We start from the raw sequence: 13,407 nt of genomic DNA, 5'->3' as shown, positions 1-13,407 counted from the left end.
AACTTGTCTGCGCAGATGTGGTTTGAACCCACAGATTTGAGAGGTTTCGCTCAAACCTCCAACTCCAACTTCCAGGTTTGCACACACCTCAGGTTGGTGCAAAACTCTTGTCCACACGCAACGATCTGTCTGTACAGATGTGATGTGCGCACACATTTGCGCAGACAGATCGTTGCGTGTGGACGGGCCTTTAGACTGTGGATTTACTGGCGAGAGACAGTCCAAGAACCAAGGATGTTACGAAAGATAGAGCACAGCCAAAAACGTTGCTAATTACTTTGACATACAGTGTTTATACTTCGTGTTTACAGTGTAATAGACGCCGTGTTTGCTTTGAGCGTGTGTGTTGTGGGGTTGTTGTTTTTTTTGTGTATCGCATAGTAGAAAATGGTACAGGGCTCTAAAGTTAGACAGAAAGTGTTTCTACGAAAAACTAAAGCTGGAAATATTGTTAAGGTGCTAAATGTATATGAAAATTATAATTTCCGTTCTGAATACAATTACTTTAAAGTTTATTTAGTCATTTAACTGATGTTCGTAAGACCTTTTTAGTTGTTCACTTGTATTATCGTGGCACCAGGTGTTCAGATTATTTCTCTCAGATACCTGTTTCGCAAAATGTCAAAAATGATAGCTGGCTTTATAACTTAGTTTTGCTTGAAATGCAAGAAAAAACATCCTCGAAGTTCTCGTGTTAATAACACATCATTTAAGTGTCGTTAGCTCAATTAAGAAACTTACACAGAATCATATTATGAATAATTGTATGTGAAAAAATTTCAGGTTGTTCGAGAACATTATCTTCGAAATGATATAGGTTGTGGGTCAGAAGTGTGCAGTACTTGTTACCAGTCACAAGATGAGAAAAGACTGAGTTCAAGTCCCGTATCGAAATCGTCAAGATTCCAATACCCACATTACCTTGTGCTTGACACATGTGTCATATTAAACCAGGTAAATTGTTCATATGCATTTATCATGTACATTACATATGTTTCGTTAGTTACATACACATTAAATAGAAACATAAAGATGTAACACACACATGATGCTGAAGTACTGGACGTGTCATCTTTAGATGAAGATTGAGTGGTTCGTCTTCTAGGATGCCTATTTGAATGTGATTAGAGAAGCACAACTCTTATATCATGTAGAGCAACAACTTACCGTCGTTAATTGTGTAGCAGTATAATGCTTTCCTACATGTTACTACAGTTTGGCAAATGCCTGAATTTTTTTTTAAATGTCATTACCTATGTCTTGTGAAAGAAGTTGCCGTCATTTGTTGAATGATGTAGTGTGAGCAGTGGCAACCATTCACCATCTTCCACTTCCCAGTTGTAAGACAAAAAGCTGCAGGCATACAACAAAGGGGGTTAGATGTATTTTGGGGGATTTGGGACATTCAACAGCAAGGTGATTAGTGCCATTGCACCTCATGGTGCTTTGCAGAGTATAGATGTAAAAGTAGAAAATGTAGCTTGATAATAAGTCTGTCTATACTTAACTTATTTAAATATGGAATAGCTTACAGCTTAATGGCAGGTGACTGTAATGCACACACAGAGACTAAAATAAAAGCAAAAGGCGTCTGAGAATGTAAATTAACATAAGCCAAAAGAAGATACCTTAAAGCAGAATTGTCATTGTACCACCAACACCTTCCCTTGACAGTAATTATTGGTGTTACAAAAACTAAATTACCTGATATAAATAAGTCCTAGCAAGCCTCAAAATATTTCAGATTTTATTTTCCTAGTGGTTTCATCACAACATCAACATGTTTTTAATTTGTGCTTGAACAATACTTTCTTAGCAAAACTTTCTCCCTAAAAAATAAAATTTTGACATTTACGCACTTAAGTTCATGAGGGAACTACGTGTTCTTGCAAAGGCTTGTTACTAGCATATCATCTTCATAAGTACAGAAGCTCTTTGACTGCCAAAAACACTGTAGTATAAATTGCTGAGCCTACAAGCTTCATGTTTGGCACACTGTAGTCTACAAATTCTGATTCTGTTGATGACAGAGACACTTTAAAACGTTGAAAAGATAACCACCTGTGGAATTTCTATCTACTCTGTCACTAGCCCAATCAGAGTGGTACAATTTTCATCCCTAGCATATAACAGATTCAGTTTTAGGGTTCCCCTAATATAATGCAATACACATTTTAAAGTATTCCATAAGTCCAAACTTGCACATAACTGTTACCTACTTAGAATATTTACTGCCACACAAATGCGTAGTCTGGAACCTAATGTAGCATACAAGAGTGACCCTGTTAATTTTCCACATTGTTTCTCAGTGTCTTCATTTTTAGATTTTTCTCTTTTTAACGCATCAAGATCAAAATTATCCTCCAAGCAAATTGAAACAGAATTACATTCAAACATATCAAAAACTTTTGATACGAGGTGGCTATAATTAAACTTTCTGTATTTAACACATTATAACATGGAAACTAATTACCTCACGAGTACCAAACTTGGTAACATTAATGTCCAGAGTATGGGTTGCATGATCTCCATGTGTTACAGTGCCACCATCCAGTTCCAACAATGGCCACCAGGTACTGCTATCAGTCCTCGTTATTCATAGTCTCACATACGTGACCAGTTGCAGCGCACTTGTTGATGTGTCAACATGAGCTTTGACAAAAGGAACAGCGCATTATTGGTGAAGCACTATTATCAAAACAACAATAATCCTGCAGCTGCTCTTCGGGAATGTCACTGGCTGACAGGATTACGGAAGGGTCTTGTTTGTCCATGTGCTGTGTGAAGTGTGATGAAGAATTCTGAATCAACTGGCGAACTGGATGTTGCTGATGAAATCACTATTGCTATGGCAGACAACACTGTGCGCAATTCCTGATTGTCAGGCAGTGCGTGTGCAGTGTGACGACAGTTGAACATCCTGTGGTCCACCATACAGAAGATGCTGCAAACCATTCTCAAATGTTATCCATACAAGACCCATATCGTACAGCAGCTTGCACCTCAGGATGCACAATATGTTGATTTCGCTCCCCATTTTAACGCAAGGATTGAAATTGACAAGGGCTGGTCCTAGGTCAATCTATGGACGGATGAGGCTCATTTTTCTCTAATGGGTGAGATGAACACAGAATTGCTGAGTGTGGGGATCTTCACCTCAGTCACTGTGCATGAAGTTCTTCTGTATGATGAATGTGTCACTCTATGGTGTGACTTCATGGTTACATTTCATCGTTGAGACATTCTTTTTTGAGCAAGTTAGTGCTCAAGGACAAAAGATGTGCAGTGTAATTGGCCAGCGTTACTGCAATATGCTTCACCAGCATGTCATTCCCAACCTACAGGAGAGAGATGCATTGAATTCAACAGTTTTCATGAAAGGTGAAGCCCTACTATTCATCGCTCATGAAACTCACCTGCTTCTCTGAAACACATTTAGAAACAATCTAACTATCAGCCAATTGTTTCTAAATGCTTGGCCAGAATGATCACCTGATCTCACTCTGTGTGATTTCTGGTTGTGGGGCTTCCTGAAGGATATGATTTACCAGGGGAACATTCACGCATGTGCTGATCTGAAGTGCAGAGAGGTAGCCAGCATACCTATGGACATGCTTTGTTCTGCTGTGCAAAATCCAATCCTGCACTGTCAGACTCTTCTGAACACTGATGGGCACCATATGGAGCCCCATTTGTAGCTGTAATTGTACCGGTATGTAATGGTATGATATACTGTACTAGCACATTAAAATTGTTTGGGAAATACGGAAGCGTCCGATCCCACCCGTCTGCTTTGACCCATGACGTCACAAATATGGCGGAAACAAAAACAAATACACACACTTTCCACAAGAAGCCTAATGACACTAACGGGACAAGCGCGGGGAATGGGGTGTTTTGGGTGGGGGGCAAACTAAATATAAACAAATTTAGACACCTTGCGTAGCTACAACGTGTAAGTGAAGACAGCCATGCATGAATACCCACCCACCTCCCAGGGGTCGTAACCCATGCAACCCGTAGAAGATAAAGATGCTTCAGTAACTGATTAGTGTTTTTTGTCTTTTTAAAAAAAAATCTCACGGGATAGAACGAACAGATCTGAAAGATAAATATATTAAACTAAAACAGAAATTCGAGAAAACAGATAATTAAAATAAGTAATAAGTGTTTTTAAATTTAAAAAAAAATCTCACAAGATAGAACAAACAGACCAGAAACATAAATAAAATAAGATAAAACAGAACTGGAGACAGCCACACTCAAACCAAACTCCGCGCCGTCATGATGTCACACACGACAACACCCATACGCCACGGGTCAAAGCCGACGCGTGGGATCGGACGCTTCTGTCGACCCATTGTTTGAATTGAATTGATACTGCATTATTTTTCTTTCCCATGCCATTGACATTAATGATACCAAGTTTGGTAGTCATATAGTTATTAGTTTCTGAGTTATAATGTGTTAAATAGGGACAGTTTAATTATAATTACCCAGTACTTTGTGGACTGGCTGCAGAATCTGCCATCCGACTGTTTTGGTTGCACATGTTGAGATCTAGCCTGGCTGGCATACGAAATATAAACTATTGTACAGGAACAAACCAATACTTTATTGCTTGACACGGGAAAGACATTTATTGGGAGTCAACAGCTTCGAAGAAGTTCTGCATATAAGTAGAATTTTCCTTCAAGAAACATGAATAACCCTCTATTGACACTGTAACCAAGAAATATACTCTCTGAAAAACAATAATTTAGTTAACAAGTCTAAGTGCATCCCTAATAAGAGTGAAACAGTGACTCTGGTGGCTGCTGCGAAAAATGTTTTGATAGCCACAAAAAACATACATATGCACATGGATGAAATGACGCTGCACAATGAGGACCATAATATCGACCACTATATCAGGCCGTCGGGAGAAGGGGAGTGCCATCCAGAAAACTTGCTGGGAAATCCATGAGTTGCCCTGACTGTGTTGTACTCTCTGGAAGAGGGTTTGCGATGGGTGGTGTAGAGCTGGTGAAGCTCCTTCAAGCTGTAGTACAACAGTCAGTAGTACTTCCTGGAAAACATATGTAGATTTGACACAGTTGATAGAGACAGTAGAGGTCTTGCCAGTTACTAATATGTACAGACCGCATACTCTTTGTTGCAGGACTCAGTGTGGCCATGTGTACAGTGGTTGAAGTGAGGGTTTGACGACATATGTATGAAGTATGTTGTGTGTTGTGTGTTTTAAAGTCATGATGTATACAGCTGGGAGGTGTGCTGTTTTGCACATCACTTGTCGAGTGCAAATTGTTAAATTTGTTCCCTCAGCTGACAAATGAAATTGCAATATTTGTGGTCAGAAAGCTGGGAGAACTGTGTTTTTATAAACTCTGCTGTAAGCCGCAACACTTTGCTGTAAACTAATTCTGCTGGTGAGGAATCTTAAGTCTGCCTTGTAAGTACACTTAAGACCAAATAAAACCATTCGTAGAGCTGTGGTCCAATTTGTTTTTTATGACACATGAGTACTCTCTTTAGAGAATGATGCCAGCATTCTACCATACCATCACTCGCCAGATGGTAGCTTGTAGCCATGTAGGAAACAGTGCTGCAGAGGTCTAAGGTTTCTGCAGAGGTACTATCAACTAGCACTGCGTATGGCCAGTGAGTGAAACAGTTGGTTATAATCAGAATATAACACTCTCCATTCAGTGGAGATAATGGGCCTACAACGTTGATATTCATATGTGTGAATTGTGTAGGTGTGTCTGGAAGGTCCCCCACTGGCATGTGCACATGGCGGGAAGCTTTGCTTCATTAACACTTAACATATGTACCAGTCCATTCGTGGTATTCTGTTTGGATTCCAGGTCAAACAAATGGCTGAGACTTGGTGAAATGTTGATCTAACACCAGGATGATGTTATGCAAGCAATTGAAGGTGCATCTGCAGACTTTAGGAGGCAAGAATGGACTAAGTTTTCCGGTTGAGAGGCCACAGTACAGTTTGACATCTGCACCAGGAGCATTGACTAATCCCAGCTCCATGGTTGACAATGTGTCCTTGAGAAGGTTCTGGAGTTCCTGGTCAGTCTCTTATGCATTGGGGAGTCAAGGAAAACTGATGGCACTTGAGAGACTGTAGACACAGGAAAGACAATTGTTGATTCGGGAAAGACAATTGTCGATTCCCGAAATGCGTCTGATGTCCGTGGTGAACGCAGCGATGAATACCAGATGGTTATGTTGGCAAGGTGAGCAGTTGTTACTGTTTTGTCAGAACACATAACTGAACAGTTTATGATCTGTGAAAATATTAAACTCTAGCTTTCATTTGTAAGCGAAAGTACTTGTTCGCCTCACAAATAATGTAGAATTCTCTGTCACATGCCCTTCATTTTGGCTATGTTGGAGACAGCTGCTGGCTGCCATGTGCCCTCATGTAGCTGTTCTGAAGCTGCACTGGTGGCCATTTTGCTGCATATACAACTAGCAAGAGGGGTGCATCCACTTCAGGGTGTGTGACAACTGCTGCATCTGATATGCTCTGTTTTGTCACTTTGAACCCAGAGCTTATGACATCCATCCATTGTATCACTGAGTTGCCCCTGATTTTTGGACTGCTGAGTGCCATGCCAACAGATCTTGTAGCTTGGCCGAATGAGGCAGATGTCGACGGTAGGTGTTGAGCATGCCTAGGAAGTGATGTAATTCTCTAACCATATTTGACTGAGTAATTTGTAAAATGGTTTCCACTTTTTCAGGTAAAAGTAGTGAGCCCCTAGATGAAATCTGATGTCCGTGGAAGTTAATTTTCACTGACCAAATATGCACTTAGCAGTGTTCAGAACCACCCCATAATGTTCTAATCGCTTGAAGACTTCAATTAAGTGCTATTTATGCTGCTCCGCAGTAGACAAAAAGACAAGAATGTCATCCAGGAGGCAAAACAGACAGGAAGATCTTCCAGTACCAAGTTGATGAATCTTTGCCATGATTGTGCAGCATTCCATAGGCTGAATGTCATAAAAAGGCTCTCAAATAACCCAAATGGGGTGATGATGGCAGTCTTTGTGATATCCTCTTCTGCTACTGGGATCTGAATAAACACTGAATAAGGTTGCACCACATAATGCATAATTATAATTCTGTAACAAAGGCACTGCGTACCATTTGGCACTCTTCGGGCATTGAATGCACAATAATCTCCACATGGGCACCACACACCACACTTCTTTGGCACAAGGTGCAAAGGAGATGACCGTGGGCTACTGTACGGACAAATAATACCCACCTTCAGCATGTTGTCAAATTCTGCCTTTGTAATGGCTAAGCTGTCGGAAGTCACGTCTGGGTCTACACGAGACAGGTGGACTGTCAGTGGTGTTAGTATGGTGTACTGTGTTGTGACGTACTTCTTTATCCATCCCTGCTGGTAGCTTCAAGACTGGAAATTTCTGCAGTAAGCACATGTACTTGCCACTGGCCATTTGCACAATCTTGACCGTGTGCACTGCTGTGCTATGTCAGAAACCTGAAGCTGTCAAGCCATTGTGCTATCAGCAATTTGTGCTTTCGCTGCATCTGGTAGCAGGTGATAGTATGCTTGGAAATCAGCTGCAATGATGAGCTCCATCACACTCACAATTGTGAAGTCGCGAATCTAATTCCATTGGTTGCTTACTGTACTTTGGATATAATAGTTGTTCACCATGGACAGGCAGAACAAGGTTGGTTGTTGACTGCCGTGTAGTAGTTTTTGAGGAAACATACATAAATCCAACTCTTTGTCCACTGAATATTGCGGCTTGACCTCCTGTCAGTTACAAATGGGCGCTGTGACTGTGCTTGGCAATCACATGATGTGTCTATGTTTGATTGCCACTGGCATTTGGATAGGTGCAAGGTGTGGTGCATTTGCATGCCTGATCCCCAAATCTATGATGATACCAATAGATGGAGTGCTGATCAGCCCCAAAAGTCGAAGATGTTGCAGATGAGCAACTTCTTGACTTTATATGGGAGCAGTTCCTGTTGCTACTATTATTATGCCAAGATAACAGTTCACTGATCTGTTGGGTGAGCACATTAACCTTAGTTGCAAGATTCTCATAGTCAGCATATGTTACCATTGTTGTTGTTGTCTACATGATGCTGCCTTTGCACTTATTGGGGCAGGATTCATCGCAACCATTATATTGTCAGCCAACTTGGCCACTGCATTCAATGGCATCTCGGTCTGTGATGTTAGCCTTTACTTGTGGTGGTAGGCGACCTCTCCGTGACATGCGCAACCAGTTGTGGAGTATGGTGCCAGTGTCAACCTTGCTCCTCGGGTGTCTGAGGTACTGCAATGGCTTCTGGTCACCGATATGTTCCTGAGTCGAAAGTTGCATGGTGCACTGTTCTTGAGATACAGAGATTCTATGAAGCAGTTCCGCCTTCAATTTCTCGTAGGAGTTTGTTGTAAGTGGCGCAGTTATCACATATCTTCAATCTTTGCAATGTACCCATGGTCTAGTTGACTAACCACTATTGCAAACTTTGTAGTATATATTGTGATTCTCACATGATGGAAACTGGGCTCGACTTGTGCAAACCACAGTGCGGGCTTATGTGGCCAGAAAGTTGGTAAATACACGGCAGGTCTGGACAACTTGTTGCCCTAGCGCTGACCTCTCGTGGCGATACTGAGAAATTTTCAAACCACCCTTGTAGTTCGGTTGGTAGAGCACTTGCTTGTAAAAGGCAAAGATCCCATGTTTGAGGTCTGGCAGAGTACACTGTTTGAATCTGCCAAAAGTTTCAATGCCATTATTGGTCTTTGGACCAGTGGATAAAGGTTTCATGTGGTAATGAGACACAGAGCATTATGCAGTTAGATTGGGAGCAGCTGATCCTGGTAATGGTATACAACTAAGTATGATTTTTTGACAGTACATGAAGGCAGGTCATGATGTAATGTGGCAGAGAGGGATGACACTTACAGTACTAAGCAACACAAACTCAACTCTAGATTACAACACCCAACTCAACCCCAGTATACAATACCAATGTCACATAAAGTAATTACATGTTGTGTAAATGAATTAATTTTGTTTCTTCATATGTTTATCATCATTTAAACTCTTCTTATTTCAAATTTAGGTAATTCTCCAATGCAGACTCATTATCATTAAGAAACTTTGTTTCATTACAAAATGTTATTGCTACTGTCAATGTGTCTACATTTCTGGTATCTGTTTCTAATGCTCTTCTACCCGAAAAATCATTTATTCTGCAAAAACACAATTTTTACTGATATAAAATTCATGTTAGCATTAAATTGTCAGTTGTAATTTAACAGACACTTCAGTATTAACGGGAAGCATTATTGGCAGGAGATCTCAATGTAATTTCCCATGAACCATTTAGTACATTTCATAATATTGTTGTCTGATGAAATAGTTTGCAATATACTGTAATTTATGTCATACGTAATTTCCACAAATCTTTAACATTTTAATTGTAAGTTTGGAAAAATCATGTTTGTAATACTGCAAAGAAGGACAAAGCATTAATGTAATCCTATTTAAGAGACATGGCAGTGACCATATGAGAGTCAGTTCTGCTGCAACTTTCCTAATGCTCACTCTGTACCAGTTTATTGTAAAATTTGTGTTTTGTGAGTACACTGCAAAGTTTAAGAACAAAATGTGTCAACTACTTTATTTCATAGTTAGAATGTCAGACTTGTCCACAATGTGAAAATGAGCTGCAGGCAGTGACATCCAAGAATATTAGCCTGCTGTAAAGTCAGAGCAACACCCACCATTACAAAGATAATATATCTAAGCTGTCGGGGAGTTTAGAATGCCCTAGGGGCTTTCCTGCAGGTTTTAGTTTGGATGTTAATTTTAGCTATCACTAAAGGGATCCAAAATAAAACAATGAAACATCCAGGCTGGAATAATGACAATATTATGAAAAGGATAGTTGCTATTCACCATATAGTGGAGATGCTGAGTCGCAAATAGGCACAACAAAAAGGCTGTCACACAAAGCTTTTGGCCAAACAAGCCTCATCAGCATCAGATAAAACACACACACACACACACACACACACACACAAAAGCAAATGCAACTCACACACACCTGAACAGTCTCTGACAACCGGACAGTGGCCTTTCTCCAAGCTTTCAACTGGCTGACTCAGTCAAATACAGATGGGTGTACAGTTTAATGTGCACCTCAAAACATGGCATACCCCGGCATGCTTCAAATAAGCAAATGACTGACTGAGATGAAGTAATCTATGATCGACAGAAAAAATCCTAGAACCAACCAGATTGTAAATGAACTGCATTAGTGAATTACCTATAGACGTGAAAGAATTACCTCAAGTCTGTACTAACCATGAACCATGCAGACAAATATCTCCAATACACCTGGGACTCCCTTCTCTTTCTGCAAAGGCTCGGGTAGGAAGTAGGAGAGATTCTGGTACCACCCACCAGCTTTGACCCGTGACACCAGCAAGACGACAGACAACCCCATTTCTAGCTCACACAATATGGTGAAGATGATGTCACACTTTATACATGCAAACTGACACAAATAATACGAAAAATATTTAATTGCTGAACTAGCATGAAATTAATGAGAACTGTGTGAATTATGGGTTTTTGGGTAAGGACAACCTAAATATACAACAATCCTAATAATGAAGACACACCAAAACAAGTACTTGCACAACAAAAAAGCAAACAAAAACCTGAAAACAACTGGTATTGAAAATTTCACTTGATCTACATAGATTAAATGAAATCAATGACAACACAAAACCACATGATGGACAGCTCAGCAATTCCAGTACTGAACTCCAGTAAACTACAGTACTGAACAGGTCACTTGACCTATATAGCTAAAATGAAGTCCGTGGTAACGGCAACACCAAAACCCACTCATATACCTAATGTTGAAAACCTAACCTCACCAATGTAGGTGAAACAGACTCCACAATATCTGCTAATCACAATCCAGCAACCTGTTCTGTAACTTCATTATGAGATCCATAACCAACAAAAATGAAACATTAAATTTAATCTCCAGTCATAAACAACACAATGCATTAAAAACTCCAAACCCAAAAATGAATCTATTGCAAAAATGCCCAATATCAAACTAACAAACTGTCATAAACAGTTCAAATATTATTCTTACATACAGCACTAAAGCAGTCCAATCATTCACTAACAAAACATTCAAACAATTTAAAAACACACTGCCGAGTGCCACCGCACACTCCTACAAACCCTCTGCAAATATGACCCATTTCAAATACACTGCACCAACATAACATCACACATCACAACACAGTAACATCACGGGTCAAAGCAGATGGATGATATTGCAAATTTTGGTTGCCCTAATGTTATCTGTTGGGTACGAGGGCAGATGGCAATTCAGGGAAATGAATTTGTGGATACAGCAATTGAGAAAGCATTACATAACCAGTAGCTTCATCTTTTCCACAGTGCATAGCAGCACTAAGCACCTGAAGATTTTCTCCAGTGCATGCAGATTGCATAATGGTTTTTACAAGACTTCCCTGCACTCATTATACGCGGCTTTGTTCACTTGTGAAGACTGTTTCAATATCCACAATTAACATGTTTCGGCACATGTGCATCCTCGAGGTAGTTGACCTCATGCTCATTGACAGTGATTCAGTGATAATATGTGGGTCAGCATTCTCAGTGACAGGTTGATTGAGCCAAACAGTCCTCCATTCTGATTCAGTGGATGGAAATATTGCATCTTTGTGGAACATATATTGACAGAACTACTTATGAATGTACCTCTGAATGATAGACAAAAGATGCACCTCTAACACTATGGGGTGCCACCCCATTTTAGTATTGCTGCGAGGCATCATCTGAGAGCCACCTTTGAGAATTGATGGTTCAGCTGAGGTGATTCTGTGGCCATCTGACCTCATATGTTTGGATCTCTTCCTCTGGGGGCATTTGAAGCAGCTGGTGTATGAAATGTTGTGGAAACAGAAGAAGACCTCGTTGCTTGAATTGCCACTGCTGCTGGTATTATTGTGGGTATGCCAGGATTGTTTGAACATTCACACATTCAAGCAGTTCCTGTGAATGGCTCTACTGTAATCAGCATGCTAAACTATTTTCTGTGCAAATCGTCTCTAGCATCAAAATTGCCACTAGGGACTATATGTACCATAACTAAATAAATTTGATTTGATGTTGTCTATCTCCTATATTAAGCTGAATGAATAATTTCAGAATACCATATATATATATATATAAAAACAAAGATGATGTGACTTACCAAACAAAAGCGCTGGCAGGTTGATAGACACACAAACAAACACAAACATACACACAAAATTCAAGCTTTCACTTTGTTTCATCAGGAAAGAGGGAAGGAGAGGGAAAGACGAAAGGATGTGGGTTTTAAGGGAGAGGGTAAGGAGTCATTCCAATCCCGGGAGCGGAAAGACTTACCTTAGGGGGGGGGGGGGGGGGGGGGGGGGAAAGGACAGGTATACACTCGCGTGCGCGCGCGCGCGCGCGCACCACACACACACACACACACACATCCATCCGCACATACACAGACACCATGTTTATGTCTGTCAAAACATATGATAAACTGCTGCTAGACCAGGAGCAAGTACTTTTGCTTAATCCTGATAGAATCTAACAGGTACCTCATGTGATCATGATGCTTTTCCATTGTTGCACAATTTTAGTTTATTTTCCATTCCCTGATCATTTTGATACTTAACTCAATATCTGAAATTTAGGCATTCGTACATATATCAAATGAGGGAACCATATTATGATCTTCTTTGGTGAAAAAAATCTTGGAAGACCGTATTTGGTATTTTGGTCCTTCCTCTGTCACCTTTCACTTTGTGCTAGTGTGGTCACTGAGTGACTGAATAGATGACTTTAGTCTGTTTACTGGTTTATTTATGTATGACCAAAATTTCTGAGGATTTTTTGTCAACTCATATGGCAGACTTTATCATTTGGATGATTGAATGCTTCTTGAATTTCTCTCATTATGCTTATTTTGCCTTCGTACAGATTCTGTTTGTCAAATAAACTTTGTATACATTACAATCTGTTAAACTTTGTTAGTTTTTGTAAGCAACTTTGTGATATGGATATTGAAGCAAAACAATTCTTCTGATCTGTCACAACCTTCTGTGGTTTATCATACAATGCTTTTGTATTTTATCCATTCATACTCCACATTTCTGTCCTCAGAGCTGAATATTTGATGTTTGCTTCTCAGAGTCGCTGCAATTTGTTCCCTATTACGATAGCTAGGCAAAAATATTTTCCTACCTCCCTTAATGTTCGCTATAACTGGTGCAGTAAGGAAACTTAATCA

The 13,407-nt window shown here is 40.1% G+C and overlaps 1 protein-coding gene across 1 annotated transcript in view; it reads left to right on the top strand.

The window, feature by feature from the left end:
• The first annotated feature begins 236 nt into the window (after positions 1 to 236).
• LOC124625802 (exosome complex exonuclease RRP44) overlaps positions 237 to 13,407 on the top strand; it is a 150,077-nt gene continuing 136,906 nt past the window's right edge. Inside the window, exons 1-2 of the mRNA XM_047149269.1 lie at positions 237 to 456; positions 784 to 954. Of these exons, the coding sequence (XP_047005225.1) occupies positions 388 to 456; positions 784 to 954 (240 nt within the window). The 5' untranslated portion in view covers positions 237 to 387. The remainder of the gene's footprint in view (positions 457 to 783; positions 955 to 13,407) is intronic.

The sequence above is a fragment of the Schistocerca americana genome, chromosome 1 (assembly GCF_021461395.2).
Source record: "Schistocerca americana isolate TAMUIC-IGC-003095 chromosome 1, iqSchAmer2.1, whole genome shotgun sequence".
NCBI classification, from domain to species: domain Eukaryota; kingdom Metazoa; phylum Arthropoda; class Insecta; order Orthoptera; family Acrididae; genus Schistocerca; species Schistocerca americana.
The sequence above is the reverse complement of the archived record's forward strand: the minus strand, read 5'-3'. Positions and strand labels throughout refer to the sequence as shown.